The sequence below is a fragment of the Oncorhynchus masou genome, chromosome 14, assembly GCF_036934945.1.
Source record: "Oncorhynchus masou masou isolate Uvic2021 chromosome 14, UVic_Omas_1.1, whole genome shotgun sequence".
Classification (NCBI taxonomy): Eukaryota; Metazoa; Chordata; class Actinopteri; order Salmoniformes; family Salmonidae; genus Oncorhynchus; species Oncorhynchus masou.
This window is the reverse complement of record NC_088225.1, coordinates 4,355,340-4,373,410: the sequence shown is the minus strand read 5'-3', so window position 1 is coordinate 4,373,410 and position 18,071 is coordinate 4,355,340. Positions and strand designations below refer to the sequence as shown.

The 18,071-nt window shown below is 45.4% G+C and overlaps 1 protein-coding gene across 1 annotated transcript in view; it reads left to right on the top strand.

Moving 5' to 3' along the window:
• Positions 1–293: 293 nt before the first annotated feature.
• LOC135553992 (MAGUK p55 subfamily member 3-like) overlaps positions 294–18,071 on the top strand; it is a 33,188-nt gene continuing 15,410 nt past the window's right edge. Inside the window, exons 1-8 of the mRNA XM_064985975.1 lie at positions 294–397; positions 8,531–8,589; positions 8,806–8,924; positions 12,844–12,921; positions 13,495–13,575; positions 15,825–15,962; positions 16,662–16,743; positions 17,946–18,031. Of these exons, the coding sequence (XP_064842047.1) occupies positions 8,553–8,589; positions 8,806–8,924; positions 12,844–12,921; positions 13,495–13,575; positions 15,825–15,962; positions 16,662–16,743; positions 17,946–18,031 (621 nt within the window). The 5' untranslated portion in view covers positions 294–397; positions 8,531–8,552. The remainder of the gene's footprint in view (positions 398–8,530; positions 8,590–8,805; positions 8,925–12,843; positions 12,922–13,494; positions 13,576–15,824; positions 15,963–16,661; positions 16,744–17,945; positions 18,032–18,071) is intronic.

The window sequence follows — 18,071 nt, the reverse complement described above, 5'->3', positions numbered from 1 at the left end:
GCTGTGGACAGAGAGAATGAGAGAGAGAGAGAGAGAGAGAGAGAGAGAGAGAGAGAGAGAGGGGTAGAGTGAGAGATCTGGTGGAAGGGGAGGGGAGGGAGGACCGTGAGGGGAGGGGAGAGTTGAGAGAGAGAGAGAGAGAGAGAGAGATGGAGAGTTGAGAGAGAGAGAGAGAGGGGTAGAGTGAGAGATCTGGTGGAAGGGGAGGGGAGGGAGGACCGTGAGGGGAGGGGAGAGTTGAGAGAGAGAGAGATGGAGAGGGGAGGAGGCAGACATTCTGTAGCAGCAGGTTTGTGAGCGCAGAAGCCGGAGAAGGAATCGGAGCGAGAGAAACAGTGTGGCTGCAGTGAGGAAGGAGAGACACATACAGAGAGAGGACAGAGAGACAGAGAGAACGGTAAGGAAATGTCTGTGTGTACATTACTGTCATGTTGGCTCCTGATGTTTTGTGTTTCTAGTCTGTCTGTGAAGCGTCAGCTAGAGGAAAATACTCTGTGGCTCATCTCGGCCGGCCGGCCGGCGATGTGAGGAGCGCAGAGCATCGTAGCACTGCAGAGAGAGAGGAGGATGACAGAAGGAGGGAGGAAGAGGGAGAGAGGGCGCATCAGGCAGAGGATGCTACGCAGACAGAGGAAGTGGGAATGGAGAGAGGGAGAGGAAGAGAGGAAAAAGCAAGTGAGCCTGCCTGGCCATTAGAACGGTGTGGATGTTTTAGTGCGTGATGGAGAAGAGGAGAGGGACGGGGTGTGTTTGACTGACACCATGCAGCAAGCAGAATGTGAAATGTCAACACTGAAGGTTTCCCTCCATATTACACATGATGAATGGTATTTGGATTCCTTGGACCACACTGCTACTTCTGTGTGTTCTCAACATGAGATCCCTGATGTTGTCACCTCTCTGTCTGTCTGTGTGTGTGCGTGTGTGTGTGCGCTTGAGTTTATGCGCATGGGTGTGCATGCCTGTGTGTGTGCTTTTGTGCTTGTGTGTGTGTGTGTGTGTGTGTGTGTGTGTGTGTGTATGTGTGTGTGTGTGTGTGTGTGTGTGTGTGTGTGTGTGTGTGTGTGTGTGTGTGTGTGTGTGTGTGTGTGTGTGTGTGTGTGTGTGTGTGTGTGTGTGCGTGCTTGCGTGTGTGTGTGTGTGTGCGTGCTTGCGTGTGTGTGTGATTGTACAAAAGAGACAGGGGTTTTGGCTGTTTGACAAGGCCCATCTGCTGTAAAATACATGTGGATTAGAGGAAGATTGAGGGGCTAGTAGTGAGAGGGTAACGTGTGTTGCATGCGAAAGACACATTTGGACCTTGCCCAAGTATGCTAACCGCTGCTGTCCACGCTGTTTAGTGGCAGTGGATTAGTTGAGTGTTTGTCCAGTATCGTAGAGCGGAGGTGTTAGACAAGACACAGTCTGCCTCATTATTGATCATTGCTGTCAGTGTGAAACTGCTCATCACTCACTGATTTTAGAGTTTGTATGCACCTCGTGTCATCACCCACTCACTGACTGTTGTGTAGCATGTTGATGTGCTGACATAGTTAGTTGGAAGCTATTTGGTATTGGCATCAGGCCACTCTCTCTACAGCATTTGGTGCCTGCAACATTACACTTTGGTGCCTGCAAACCTAACATTCGGTGCCTGCAACATAACATTTGGTGCCTGCTTTGTAAACGTCTCTTCCCGCCATATGCATAATGTAAACCCACAGGCTCAGAACGGAGGCATTTGACCCTAAAAGTGGGACAGGCAGTGTTGCTCCAAACCGTGAACTCGTCCTTCTCCAAGGTGTTAAAACGGATTTGTTTCTTCATTTGGCGGCGCAGACTACAACCATAGATCCCTGAGCGTCTAGTCTACGGTACAGTGTGTCCACCGGAGCAGCCCTCTGAGTCTCTCCTCGTGCTGTATTCTCGCCCAACATCATCAGCCCAGCCACAAATTCTTTGCTCTCAGAAATCGTTGTCGTTTGCTGTGACGACGCTGGAAGGACAACGACAGCATACGTTGAGGAGTACGTAACACTCTAAAAAAAGGAGCCTGCCCGAGGTGCTCTTGTGGGTGCAGTGTTGATAGAGAAGGCACAAATGGTGCTGGGTCTGTTAGCAGAGAGACAGCGAGACATTATGGTATGTGCAGTTATGTGCAGCGGGGGACCAAGCTCCTCTCACTGCTGTAAAGATGTTAAACATCCATATTCACCTAGGATGGTCCACTGCTAATTTGTCCTCTGCTAACACTGCTCCTATCCAGTATGCTGGCTTCTGTTCTATTCCGGTAAATCTCGTAGAGTCATTATAATCTCTGCTACAGTATGGATTGTCGTCTTTGATGTGGTTGGTGGTTAAAATGATGAAGATGATGACAATGTTCTGCTGGTGTTTCTTCCGGGGCATACTCTAGCCTATCAATCAATCAAATGTACTTATAAAGCCCTATTTACACCAGCCGGATGTCACAAAGTGCTGTACGGGAAAGTCAGCCTAAAATCCCAAGCAGCGAGCAATGCAGATGTAGAAGCCTATGACCCCTGTATCTTGTTGCCTGGGGCGATGGGGTTGTAGAGCAGCAGTATGGTGCTTGTCACACAGTACGGTGCCTGTCACACAGTATGGTGCCTGTCAAACAGTATGGTGCCTGTCACACAGTATGGTGCCTGTCATACAGTATGGTGCCTGTCACACAGTACGGTGCCTGTCACACAGTATGGTGCCTGTCATACAGTATGGTGCCCGTCACACAGTATGGTGCCTGTCATACAGTACGGTGCCTGTCACACAGTATGGTGCCTGTCATACAGTATGGTGCCTGTCAAACAGTACCATGCCTGTCAAACAGTATGGTGCCTGTCACACAGTATGGTGCCTGTCATACAGCATGGTGCCTGTCACACAGTATGGTGCCCATCACACAGTATGGTGCCTGTCATACAGTATGGTGCCTGTCATACAGTACGGTGCCTGTCACACAGTATGGTGCCTGTCATACAGTATGGTGCCTGTCAAACAGTACCGTGCCTGTCAAACAGTATGGTGCCTGTCACACAGTATGGTGCCTGTCAAACAGCATGGTGCCTGTCAAACAGCATGGTGCCTGTCAGACAGTATGGTGCCTGATACACGGTATGGTGTCTGTCACACAGTATGGTGCCTGTCAGACTAGGAGACCCCTGCTGTTCCAAGAGAGAGGCTGAGGCAGGTCTACCCAGGCCAAGGTTACGACCTTGCTGTCAGCACAGGAGGTTGGTGGCACCTTAATTGGAGAGGGCGGGTTCATAGTAATGTCTGGAAAGGAATAAATGGAATGGTGTCGAACTCATGATACTATTCCATTCACTATAATCCAGCCATTATTATGAGCCGTCCTCCCCTCAGCAGCCTCCTGTGGGTTGTCAGGTATACCCAGGCCTCTAATCAACACCCTCATTATCTCCCTGGTTACGACTCAAGGTACTGATGCTTCTGCTACCTTGCTAAGGCACCATGTGGGGCCTGCGAAGCGCTGTGTGTGTGTGTGCACGCCTCTCCGTTTGTGCGTGTTTCCCTGCCCTGTCCTCGGGTGTCTTTCTATGTGCATGTCTTAGAGGCCCTTTCTTTTTCTAACCTCATATTTTGGTGTATCTTTGTAACTGCCTGTGTTTTGTTTTGACATGTTCATTTGAGAGTATATGATGCGGTGTGTTGAGGCACTGTGAGTCCCCTTCTTTCCTCTGTTCTCTCTGCAGCTCCAATTCTCTCGGCTGTCTTTGTGCTTCGATTTATTAGGCATTCGCACCCTGTCTTTCTTAACCTCAGTCTCTGCACGTAGGGAAATGAGACATTCAAATTGGATCTCTCTGTCTCTGGTCCCCATCCACTGACTCTGCTGTTCAAAGGAGCGGTTAGAGGGAGGAGGGGAACTTTTAAAAAGGAAACATACCCATCGTAGGTAATAGGCACGTATAAAACATGTACGTGAATGGTGATGTTGTAGCTCTCATGCTGGGTTTTGTCACGAGTTGTCCTTGATTATAAACTGGGTGGTTCGAGCCCCGAATGCAAATTGGCTGACAGCCGTGGTATTAGAGACCGTATACAACGGGTAGGACAAAACATGTATTTTCACCGCTCTAGTTACGTTGGTAACCAGTTTATAACAGCAGTAAGGCACCTCGGGGGTTTGTGGTATATGGCCAATATACCACGGCTAAGGGATGTCCAGGCGCTCCGCGTTGCGTCATGCTTAAGACAGCCCTTAGCCGTGGTATATTGGCCATATACCACACCTCCTCTGGCCTTACTTCTTATGTATGCTGCATCAGCAGGACAGCTGCATACTGTCATATTTCTAAGAATGCTCTCGTGCTGGACTTTTTTCAAGAGAGTATAGGGCCTACTGCTTCGGTTAGATTGTTACCAACTGTCATTTTGGTGTCCAAGAATGAATTCTGGTCTCCAAGAAAGAATTGTGTTCATGCCTCTTCTTTTTGTCTTCAGCGTCTTAGTGAAAAATGGCCGCCCTTGTGGTTTTGGCACTTGGGAATAGACGTTTCTATTCTCACAGTAGGTACTAAACAAGAAAGAGGCATTCCCATCCTCCCTCCCCTCCTTACCTCCTCATCCTCTCATCTCTCCATCCCCCTCTCCCGCTGTTTCATTCGCTCTGTTCATAATTCAGGAGCTGGTTGCTGTCTCCGTAGGAGTTAAGCTCATGCTGTAATGACGTAGCATCGCAGCCAGCACGGTGAGGAAGGATCTGAAGCACACTAGGAGAATAAACTCTAGGTTACAACACTGGACCTGTAAAGAGCCATTCTTGTACCTGCTTAAACCGTACATGAAGAGCTCTCCACCTCGTTAGTTATTGTACATGCAGAGCTGAATGCAGCTTGTCCTTATAATACATCAAATACATCTTTTCTATATCACATATGTTACGCTGTATAACCGTTTCCACGAGTGGAAGCTCTGTTTCTGCCAATAGAGATGTGGACGTGGGCCATGGATGTGTCGGTCTTTTGCATAAGAGAGAGAGAGAGAGAGAGAACAGGGCAATGCATCGTTATCCAACCCTATACTATGTTTTATTTTGGTTTGACATGGAAGTTTAGCATCAACACCCTCGCAGGTGAGTGACAAACACCTCCATCTACTTTCTCTGCCGCCTACCTCCTCCTTTCCCCTCTTCCCCTCCAGCTCCATCTATTGCAGTTACTTGTGTTCTCTCTCTCTCTCTTTCACCCCTCTCCTTCTCTCTCTCTCTCTCCCTCTCCCGCTCGCTCGCTCTCCCTCTCTCAATTCAATTCAATTTAAGGGGCTTTATTGGCATGGAAAACATATGTTAGCATTGCCAAAGCAAGTGAAATAGATAATAAACAAGAGTGAAATAAATAAATGAACAATAAATATTACACAAAAGTTCCAAAGGAATAAAGACCTTTCAAATCTCCTTTAAAATATCTCCCTCACACACTCTCTCTCTCTCTCTCTCTCTCTCTCTCTCTCCCTCTCTGTCTCTGTCTGTCTAGCTGGTTGGCTGAGTTGATGTTGAGGATTCTGTGTATAGCTTGAGCAAGTCAGGTCCTTTGTGGCCTCACTGTTTGAAGTGCCTGCCTGGCATCTGTGAGTGTGAGTGCGACCTGTGAGTGGATCTGCCTCTGTCTTCATTGTTTCTGAGCCTGTGTGTGTGAGTGCGACCTGTGAGTGGATCTGCCTCTGTCTTCATTGTTTCTGAACCTGTGTGTGTGAGTGCGACCTGTGAGTGGATCTGCCTCTGTCTTCATTGTTTCTGAGCCTGTGTGTGTGAGTGCGACCTGTGAGTGGATCTGCCTCTGTCTTCATTGTTTCTGAGCCTGTGTGTGTGAGTGCGACCTGTGAGTGGATCTGCCTCTGTCTTCATTGTTTCTGAACCTGTGTGTGTGAGTGCGACCTGTGAGTGGATCTGCCTCTGTCTTCATTGTTTCTGAGCCTGTGTGTGTGAGTGCGACCTGTGAGTGGATCTGCCTCTGTCTTCATTGTTTCTGAGCCTGTGTGTGTGAGTGGATCTGCCTCTGTCTTCATTGTTTCTGAGCCTGTGTGTGTGAGTGTGACTGCTGCCTCTGTCTTCATTGTTTCTGAGCCTGTGTGTGTGAGTGCGACCTGTGAGTGGATCTGCCTCTGTCTTCATTGTTTCTGAGCCTGTGTGTGTGAGTGCGACCTGTGAGTGGATCTGCCTCTGTCTTCATTGTTTCTGAGCCTGTGTGTGTGAGCGTGTCTGTGTTTTTATGGGTGTAATGGGGGTAATTCAGATGCGTAAGATGCACTTGCAGAAGTGGTCGTTGTTGTTTAATCAAGACTGTAAAACTGTTAGTTGATTTTCAGTAGTGTTACAATGGTGTTGAATCAGCTGTGGCTGTAGTGGTGGCATCAGTGTTAACACTGGCCTTGCTGGCAACAGTGGCTGAATATAGTCTACAGTACAGTGACACTATGCCGCCCACAGTCTCGACGTGCGTTCCAAATGGCACTCTATTCCAATAGTACACTACTTTCAACCAGGGACCATAGGGCTGTGGTCAAAAGTAGTGGACTATATAGAGAATAGGGTTCCGTTTGGGACACAGAAGTCTGGGAGGGAGTATACTGGCTGTCTGTGATGTGCAGGCAGGATAAAAGATGGAGTGCATAAGGAGGAGTGAAGATGGGGATTGATCCGTAGGCCTGGTGTAATATTCCTCTGCGTTGCCGTACATTATTGTACCATATGCCTGGGTTACCCCAGGAGGAGAGGGGGAAGAGAGGAGAGGGGGAAGAGAGGAGAGGGGGAAGAGAGGAGAGGGGGAAGAGAGGAGAGGGGGAAGAGAGAGGGCTGGGAGAGCTGGGAGAAATATGCTGATGATGTATTGGAATCAGTGTCTTTTTGTATGTGCACACTTCTTTAAAAAAGACAATCCAAAAGGGTTCTTTGCGGAGGGATAGGGTTCTACCCAGAACTGTTTTGATATGAAGAACCGGTTTTGGAAGACAAGGGTTCTAACGAGAACATCCTAAGGCACGTTTTTGGAAGAAAGGGTTCTTTGATGGTTCTTGGGAAAGCAAGAAGGGTTCTACTTTCCCCGGCGTGCTCTATTACAGGGGGAATTTCAGAATTCTTTGTTTTAATGTCTGTGTGTTTGCATGGACATTGATTGATTGATCCATTTCATGCTACACAAAGATAAAAGAGCATACATTTTTCTAAACTAGTCCAATCTGTTAGTTGGACTTATTGCACCCGTTACTGAGATGTTTTTTCTCCAGTTTAGATGACTGAAGTATTCTTAGTATTTAATATTTTCTACCATGGCAGTCATTCTGAATAGAGGTTGCGGGTGATTTAAAATTCCACTTGTTGGATATCCTAACTCTGGCTGGATTCCAATAGGAATTAAACATCACTTTGCAAGCCAGCATAATGTTACTTGCAGAACTGATGTAGCATGTAAACCTGGAGATTCCTAACACCCCTGTAATAGGTCAGGGGTTCCCAAACTTTTTCACTCAGGCCCCCTTTCCAGCATTGGGGAACATCCAGTGCCCTCCATGCGCGTGCGCCACATCTATTTCTATGGGCACAATCACTGTTTGCAGATTTAAAGCTCCTTTCCAAAGATAAAAGGGTTCTCGGTAAAAACCCTTCATGGAGGGTTCTAGGAAGAACCTTTAGATGATAAAATGGTTATTGGTAGATCCCTTCATAGAAGTTTTTAGGTAGAACCATATGAAGGACGTTCTCTAAATAACCCGACATGAAGGCTTCTAGGGAGAACTAGATGGTTCTACTTAGCACCTTTTTCTCTAAGAGTGTACTTTAGAAGTAAACACAATATAACATCTGTTTTGGGAGAATATTCCAGTGGCAGTATTTGTTATATTTTGAGGGGTATATTTCGTTTTATATAAGCATTTTGCTTCATCCAGGACATGCCGTAATTCTCCCTGCCAACAGACCAGGGAGCTTTATGGGCATTCATTGTCAGTTTGACAGTGAAGGAATGGCTGTTTAAAGGGGTATATCGTCATGATTCTCACACAGTTGACAGCAGACTTGAGTGTAAAGGATGTGGTTATGTTGTTGGTGTTAGTAGGCAGACGAAGCAGAAAAGACAGATGCAGCAGACACGCACACTCACACGCATGCGCACACACACACACTCATTCACTCACTCACTCACTCACACGCACACACTCACGCGCATGCACACACACACACACACACACTGAGGTGAGGCGTTGGCTGGTTACTGGAAGTCTAAGACGCAGGCTAGAACCTGTCTATAAAGGATGTACTGGCATCCTTAAGAGTCTACCGCTCTCCAGATCCCAGCACATCTGTTCCACACACACACACACACACACGGAGGTACACACATCATTAGAGTATGCAGTACTTTTAGGATCCCCTAAGACTGTCTGCAAAGCCCTTAAACAGTTTTCACCCAGTGACATTCTCTTTAGGAATAACACGGCGTGTATGAGATGAAGAGACCTAGTATGAGTATGTGACTCATTTGCATCCATTTTCTCTCCTTCTCTCTGCCAGGGCCTCACCTTTTTGCTAACCCATGAAAGAAGCCATGCCGGTCCTCTCAGCAGGCACAGGTACAATTAAATACACCACACATGCTGCAAACTTTATGGATCAAAATTGAATCCCAGGCTTACTATGTAGCTCAGTTGGCCAGGGTAGCGGGTTTTGACTGAAAATCTCTTTGGATAAAAGCGTCTGCTAAACGGTATCTGTTATTATATATTACATTACTCGGTCCGATCTGAGGATCCCAGTTCCTTCACCCTCCCTCCTCTCCTCCTCCACAGGCCTGCACGAGACTCTGGCCCTTCTGACGTCCCAGCTGCGTCCTGATGCCAACCACAAGGAGGACATGGTCTTCCTCAAAGACGTCTTCAGTGAAAAGAGCCTGGGATACCTCATGAAGGTACGCATAAGACTGGGTAGCAGGGGCGCATCTTTTGTTTTAAAAGTGGGGGGGACATAACTAATATATATATATATATATATATACAGTGGGGCAAAAAAGTATTTAGTCAGCCACCACTTGTGCAAGTTCTCCCACTTAAAAAGTGAGAGAGGACTATAATTTTCATCATAGGTACATTTCAACTATGACAGACAAAATGAAAAAAAAATAATCCAGAAAATCACATTGTAGGATTTTTTTTATTAATTTATTTGCAAATTATGGTGTAAAATAAGTATTTGGTCACCTACAAACAAGCAAGATTTCTGGCTCTCACAGACCTGTAACTTCTTCTTTAAGAGGCTCCTCTGTCCTCCACTCATTACCTGTATTAATGGCACCTGTTTGAATTTCTTATCAGTATAAAAGATACCTGTCCACAACCTCAAAGAGTCACACTCCAAACTCCACTATGTCCAAGACCAAAGAGCTGTCAAAGGACACCAGAAACAAAATTGTAGACCTGCACTAGGCTGGGAAGACAGAATCTGCAATAGGTAAGCAGCTTGGTTTGAAGAAATCAACTGTGGGAGCAATTATTAGGAAATGGAAGACATACAAGACCACTGATAATCTCCCTCGATCTGGGGCTCCACGCAAGAACGGTGAGCAAAAATCCCAGAACCACACAGGGTGACCTAGTGAATGACCTGCAGAGAGCAGGGACCAATGTAACAAAGCCTACCATCAGTAACACACTACGCTGCCAGGGACTCAAATCCTGCAGTGCCAGACATGTCCCCTGCTTAAGCCAGTACATGTCCAGGCCCGTCTGAAGTTTGCTAGAGATCATTTGGATGATCCAGAAGAAGAATGGGAGAATGTCATATGGTCAGATGAAACCAAAATATAACTTTTTGGTAAAAACTCAACTCGTCGTGTTTGGAGGACAAAGAATGCTGAGTTGCATCCAAAGAACACCATACCTAAGCATTGGGGTGGAAACATCTTGCTTTGGGGATGTTTTTCTGCAAAGGGACCAGGACGACTGATCCGTGTAAAGGAAAGAATGAATGGGGCCATGTATCGTGAGATTTTGAGTGAAAACCTCCTTCCATCAGCAAGGGCATTGAAGATGAAACGTGGCTGGGTTTTTCAGCATGACAATGATCCCAAACACACCGCCCGGGCAACGAAGGAGTGGCTTCGTAAGAAGCATTTCAAGGTCCTGGAGTGGCCTAGCCAGTCTCCAGATCTCAACCCCATAGAAAATCTTTGGAGGGAGTTGAAAGTCTGTTTGCCCAGCAATAGCCCCAAAACATCACTGCTCTAGAGGAGATCTGCATGGAGGAATGGGCCAAAATACCAGCAACAGTGTGTGAAAACCTTGTGAAACAGAAAACGTTTGACCTCTGTCATTGCCAACAAAGGGTATATAACAAAGTATTGAGATAAACTTTTGTTATTGACCAAATACTTATTTTCCACCATAATTTGCAAATAAATTCATTAAAAATCCTACAATGTCATTTTTTTTCTCATTGATGAAAATTACAGGCCTCTCTCATCTTTTTAAGTTGGAGAACTTGCACAATTGGTGGCTGACTAAATATTTTTTTGCCCCAGTGTGTGTGTGTGTATATATATATATATATAAATATATATAGTACCAGTCAAAAGTTTGGACACACCTACTCATTCAAGAGTTTTTCTTAATTTTTTACTATTTTCTACATTGTAGAATAATAGTGAATACATCAAAACTATGAAATAACACATATGGAATCATGTAGTAACCCAACAAGTGTTAAACACTTTCCCTTGATGACAGCTTTTCACACTTTTCGCATTCTCTCAAGCAGCTTCATGAGGAATGCTTTTCCAACAGTCTTGAAGGGGTTCCCACATATGCTGAGCAATTGTTGGCTGCTTTTCCTTCACTCTGCGGTCCAACTCATCCAAAACCATCTCAATTGGGTTGATGTCGGTGATTGTGGAGGCCGGATCATCTGATGCAGCACTCCATCACTCTCTCTCATGGTCAAATAGCCCTTACACAGCCTGGAGGTGTGTTTTGGGTCATTGTCCTGTTGAAAAAAAAACTAAGCGCAAACCAGATGGGATGGCGTATCGCTGCAGAATGCTGTGGTAGCCGTGCTAGTTAAGTGTGCCTTGAATTCTAAATAAATCACAGACAGTGTCACCAGCAAAGCTCCTCCACACCATCACACCTCCTCCTCCATGCTTCACGGTGGGAACCACACATGCGGCGATCATCCGTTTACCCACACCGCGTCTCACAAATACCCCGCGGTTGGAACCAAAAATCTCCAAATTCGACTCTGGAGCATAGGACAAAGTTCCTCCGGTCTAATGTCCATTGCTCGTGTTTCTTGGCCCAAGCAAGTCTCTTCTTCTTATTGGTGTCCTTTAGTAGTGGTTTCTTTGCAGCAATTCGACCATGAAGCCCTGATTCACACAGTCTCATCTGAACAGTTGATGGTGAGATGTGTCTGTTACTTGAACTCTGTGAAACATTTATTTGGGCTGCAATTTCTGAGGCTGGTAACTCCAATGAACTTATCCTCTGCAGCAGAGGTAACTCAGGAGAGACAGTTTCATCATAGCGCTTGATGGTTTTTGCAACTGCATTTGAAGAAACTTTCAATGTTCTTGAAATGTTCTGCATTGACTGACCTTCATGTCTTAAAGTAATGATGGACTGTCATTTCTCTTTGCTTATTTGAGCTGTTCTTGCCATATAGCTTGTCACAACACAACTGATTAGCTCAAATGCAATAAGAAGGAAAGACATTTTAATTTAAATGTATTCTACGTGACTATCAATCAATTAATCAAATGTTTTTCTAAAGCCCTTCTTTACATCAGCTGATGTCACAAAGTGCTGTACAGAAACCCAGCCTAAAACCCCAAATAGCAAGCAATGCAGGTTTAGAAGCATGGTGACCTGGAAAAACTCATTAGAAAGGCCGGAACCTAGAAAGAAACCTAGAGAGGAACCAGGCAATGAGGGGTGGCCAGTCCTCTTCTGGATGTGCCGGGTGGAGATTGTAACAGAACATGGCAAAGATGTTCAAATGTTTATAGATGACCAGCAGGGTCAAATAATAATAATCACAGTGGTTGTAGAGGGTGCAACAGGTCAGCACCTCAGGAGTAAATGTCAATTGGCTTTTCATAGCTGATCATTCAGAGTATCTCTACCACTCCTGCTGTCTCTAGAGAGTTGAAAACAGCAGATCTGGGACCAGGGAGCACGTCCAGTGAACAGGTCAGGGTTCCATAGCCGCAGGCAGAACAGTTGAAACTGGAGCAGCAGCTCATGAAGTTTGTTGAGCGAATGCCAAGAGTGTGCAAAGCTATTATCAAGGCAAAGGGTGGCTACTTTGAAGAATCTCAAATATAAAATATATTTTGATTCGTTTAACACTTTTTTGGTTACTACATGATTCCATATGTGTTATTTCATAGTTTTGATGTCTTCACTATTATTCTACAATGTAGAAAATAGTACAAATAAAGAAAAACCCTTGAATGAGTAGGTCCAAACTGTGTCCAAACTTTTGACTGGTACTGTACCGGTATATATATATTTATTTTATCCAGTTGGATAAACAGTCCAAACAGCCTACCTGACCTACCTGACCGCTCGGAGGTGTCCGCATGGTCCTAAAGCACATCTTTGCCTCGTTTGTATCACATTCCAATTATAAAACTGGGGGGACCAAAATACAAATTCAGAATGTGGGGGAGGCATGTCCCCACCGTCCCCAGTGAAAGTTGCGCCCCAGCTGGGTGGCAATGTTGCCAATGTTAATGGAAGTTATGGTACACTTATGTTGTTTAATTTGTGTATGTGTGCGTGCGTGTGTGTTTGACCTCCCTGACCTCTCCTGTGATTGGCTGCGTGTTGCAGATCCATGAGAGGCTGAGACAGTACGAGCGCCAGAGTCCTACACCTGTCCTTCACAGTGCCGCCTCCTTGGCTGAGGATGTAAGTTCAACAACGCACGCACACAGACACACAGACACACACACACAAACAAGGAACACACACACCACACACACTGCCAAAGTGTGAAGCACCCGTCCAATAGAGTCAGTCCCAGTGTGCTTGCTGAGACAGAGGAGCGGTAGATGCAGGTAGTAAGGTATGGAGATTTATAAGGTTACAGTGCGGTAATGTGTTGTGGTCTGAAATTGCTGATTCATCTGAACACTAATGAGACTCTCTCCACATCCTGCCTCGCTTCTCTCTCCTCACGCCAGTTGAGTGGGAAAATGCTGAGCCGTAGCTCCTGGCTGCTTTTTCTCCTGTGTGTGTATTTGTGTGTGCAAGCAAGCACACTCTGTTTATTGCAGCTTTAGGCAACAGCCGTGCAACTCCACAGTATATCTATATTTGTGGATTCTACTCCAGACTATTACTGCTAATAGTCTGCTACACTTTCAGTATATATCTGCTACATATTTCAGTTATATCCCAAGCACACACTGTTGGACACACAGGTTTACACCAAGTCAGAGGTCATGGTCTGACTGACAGCTCTCTTGTGATTGGCGGCAGGTGGCAGAGGAGCTGCAGTGTGGACCAATGAGTGTTGAGGAGAAGGAACTCCTACAGCTGTTGACGTCCCCCCATCTCAAGGTAAACAAAAACACCCAATACACACAGAGAGACCTGGTACTGGAAGGTGGAGCTATTCATGTATCCATTTGTATTGGATCGCTCAATCTGTCAATCTCTATGTACACTAAGTATACAAACGTGTTCCTAATGTTTGGTACACTCAGTGGTGGGAAAAGTACCCAGTTGTCATACTTGAATGTCACACAGTAAAATACTACTTGAGTAAGTCTCAAAGTGGTAAATATACTTAAGTATCAAAAGTAAATCTAATTGCTCAAATGTACTTAAGTATAAATAATTTCAAATTCCTTATATTAAGCAAAGCAATTTTATTTATGGATAGCCAGGGGCAAGCTTTACAAACACAGCATGTGTTTAGTGTGTCCCTGTAAAGATGTATGCTGAGAGTCGGAAGGAGCAAGTTCAGGGAGTGAATACATTTAATAAATAAACAAACATGAACAAAACAAGAAACAGACACAGACACAATAACGCCTGGGGACGGAACCAAAGGGAGTGACATAAATAGGGCAGGTAATCAAGGAGGTGATGGAGTCCAGGTGAGTGTCAATAAGTGCTGGTGCGTGTAATAATCAACAGTCTGGTGACCCAGAGGCCAGAGAGGGAATATACGTGACAGTCCCCTAGATCAGAGGCAGTAGGGATGACCACTCTTGATAAGTCTGTGAACCTTTTCCTGTCCTGCTAAGCATTCAAACTGTAACGAGTACTTTTGGATGTCATGGAACATGTATGGACTAAAAAGTACATCATTTTCTTTATGAATGTAGTAAAGTAAAGTAAAGTACAGATTAGAGGTCGACCGATTAATCGGAATGGCCGATTAATTAGGGCCGATTTCAAGTTTTCATAACAATCAGAAATCGGTATTTTTGGGCGCCGATTTGCAGTTTTTTTAACCTTTATTTAACTAGGCAAGTCAGTTAAGAACACATTCTTATTTTCAATGATGGCCTAGAAACGGTGGGATAACTGCCTCGTTCAGGGGCAGAACGACAGAATTTCACATTGTCAGCTCGGGGGATCCAATCTTGCAACCTTACAGTTAACTAGTCCAACGCAAAAACAACCTGCCCCTCTCTCATTGCACTCCACAAGGAGACTGCCTGTTACTCGAATGCAGTAAGCCAAGGTAAGTTGCTAGCTAGCATTAAACTTATCTTATCAAAAACAATCAATCATGATCACTAGTTAACTACACGTGGTTGATGACATTACTAGATATTATCTAGCGTGTCCTGCGTTGCATATAATCTGACTGAGCATACAAGTATCTAAGTATCTGTCTGAGCGGTGGTCGGCAGAAGCAGGCCCGTAAACATTCTTTCAAACAGCACTTTCGTGCGTTTTGCCAGCAGCTCTTCGTTGTGCGTCAAGCATTGCGCTGTTTATGACTTCAACCCTATCAACTCCCGAGATGAGGCTGGTGTAACCGAAGTGAAATGGCTAGCTAGTTAGCGCGCGCTAATAGCGTTTCAAACGTCACTCGCTCTGAGCCTTCCAGTAGTTGTTCCCCTTGCTCTGCATGGGTAACGCTGCTTCGAGGGTTGCTGTTGTCGTTGTGTTGCTGGTTCGAGCCCAGGGAGGAGCGAGGAGAGGGACGAAAGCTATACTGTTACACTGGCAATACTAAAGTGCCTACAAGAACATCCAATAGTCAAAGGTTAATGAAATACAAATGGTATAGAGGGAAACAGTCATATAATTCCTATAATAACTACAATCTAAAACTTCTTACCTGGGAATATTGAAGACTCATGTTAAAAGGAACCACCAGCTTTCATATGTTCTCATGTTCTGAGCAAGGAACTGAAACGCTAGCTTTCTTACATAGCACATATTGCACTTTTACTTTCTTCTCCAACACTTTGTTTTTGCATTATTTAAACCAAATTGAACATGTTTCATTATTTACTTGAGGTTAACTTGATTTTATTGAGGTATTATATTAAGTTAAAATAAGTGTTCATTCAGTATTGTTGTCATTATTACAAAAAAAACAATCGGCCAATTAATCGGTATCGACTTTTTTGGTCCTCCAATGATCGGTATCGACTTTATTGGTCCTCCAATAATCGGTATCGGCGTTGAAAAATCATAATCGGTCGACCTCGAGTACGGATAGACCAAAAAACTACTTAAGTAGTACTTTAAAGTATTTTTACTTAAAGTACTTCACACCACTGCTCAGAATGCAGTTCTGCAATTCTAACATTGATCCTCCTCTCTCTGTCATCTCCCATCAGGCCGTTTTGTCAGTTCATGACACGGTTGCCCAGAAGAACTTTGACCCCGTGTTGCCACCGCTGCCTGACGACTTCGAGGACGAGCTGGAGGAGGAGTCAGTGAAGATTGTCAGACTGGTCAAGAACAAGGAACCACTGGTGAGTCATTGTAACAGAGAGGATGACAGAGAGAAGAGATAAAATTGTAGAGGATGGGAGGATGAGGGGATGAGGAGATATAGGGATGGGGGAAGTGGGACTGGGGCTATGTTTGATTGATTGATTGTAAAGAAAACAAAAGAATACAAGAAAAGAGGAAGGAACAGAAATAATATATTTATTTATTTATCAGTTATTTTACCAGGTAAGTTGACTGAGAACACGTTCTCATTTGCAGCAACGACCTGGGGAATAGTTACAGGGACAAGGAGGGAAATGAAAGAGCCAATTGTAAACTGGGGATTATTAGGTGACCGTGATGGTTTGAGGACCAGATTGGGAATTTAGCCAGGACACTGGGGTTAACACCCCTACTCGTACGATAAGTTCCATGGGATCTTTAATGACCTCAGATAGTCAGGACACCCGTTTAACGTCCCATCCGAAAGACGGCACCCTACACAGTGTCACTGCCCTGGGGCATTTGGGATATTTGTTTTTTAGACCAGAGGAAAGAGTGCTTCCTACTGGCCCTCCAACACCATTTCCAGCAGCATCTGGTCTCCCATCCAGGAACTGATCAGGACCAACCCTGCTTAGCTTCAGAAGCAAGTCAGCAGTGGTATGCAGGGTGGTATGCTGCTGGCAAATGAGGATACAATCCCGGGAGGAGGAAACATCCATCTCTCTCTGTTCCAGGGGGCCACCATCAGACGGGATGAGACCACAGGGTCTGTGATCGTGGCACGCATCATGAGGGGCGGGGCTGCAGACCGGAGTGGTGAGTGATTCAGTCCCATGCTGTCCCTCTCTGTGTCTGGTCTTAACCCATACTGTCTGACACATCCTGATTCATCATCCCCTTCCTCTGTAACTTGCACAGACAAGACACTAAGTAAGTTTTTGTTGGTCTGTCAAATTAGATCTATGGACTCTTGCTCGGATAATATTGCCAGACATAATATGCCTGAAAGCATGGCTAACCGAGACGATGTAACTTAGACAAATAATCAGAGGTCTGGATATAAATGGCCTTCTATGCAGCAGTATACTGTAGCCTAAAGTATGTCAGTGGATATGCATTTTAATGGTAACATCCTTGTATAGAAACTGCAGCTGGGAGATTCCCGAGATGTTGCAGAGATGAAAGCAGCAGCGTAGCGAGAGACAATGGTAGACAGAGAGACAGACAGATGAGGACTTCCGTCGTTATCAGGCTGTTTGAAGCTGGGTTCTGCCTGAGAGCCAATCACATATCGCACATTACACACTCTCTCCAACGAGCTGACCACTGCTGTTACCATGGAAATACCATCTACAGACGTGTGTCTTTAGTATGTTTGGTGTGTGTGTGTGTGTGTGTGTGTGTGTGTGGGGGGGGGGGGTGTCAATAGAAAAAGGGGCATTACCATCTGTCTGTTTCTCTGTACGGTACATTATGTGCTTATATGCCTGTCTGTTTCCTCATAGCATCCCTCTCTCCCACTCTGCCCTCCCTCCCTCGCTCTTTCTCCCTCTCTCCCTTTCTTCCTCCCCTTCTCCCTCTCTGCCCTCCCTCCTTCTCTCCCCATCTCTCTCCGGTAATGAGATTAATTGCTCCTATCGCTCATCCCTCTTTGTCAGGTTTCACTGTTGTGACTGCAGTAGATCATGACTGAGGAGAGTGATACCACCAATCCCAAGCCCTATTGTCCATATTTCATCCCAGTTAATAGTGGTATGATTGATATAGTACACCTGCTACAGATACAGTGCTGTGCAATATCTCCTCGATACACGATCTGGTGTGCAACCCAAATGGCACCCTAATCCCTATACAGTCCACTACTTTTGACCAGATTCTATAGGTCCTGGTCAAAAGGAGTGCCCTATATAGGGAATAGGGTGCCATTTAGGGAATAGGGTGCCATTTGGAACACAGGCATAGATCTCTACTACAGCTCGCCTGTTGTCTCACCTCACCACCTCCTCCCCTCCATCCAGGACTGGTCCATGTAGGAGACGAGCTGCGGGAGGTCAACGGCATCTCCATCATTCACAAGAGACCTGATGAGATCAGTCAGCTTCTGGTGAGACTAGAGTAGAATACTTTATGTCTTCCTATTATTT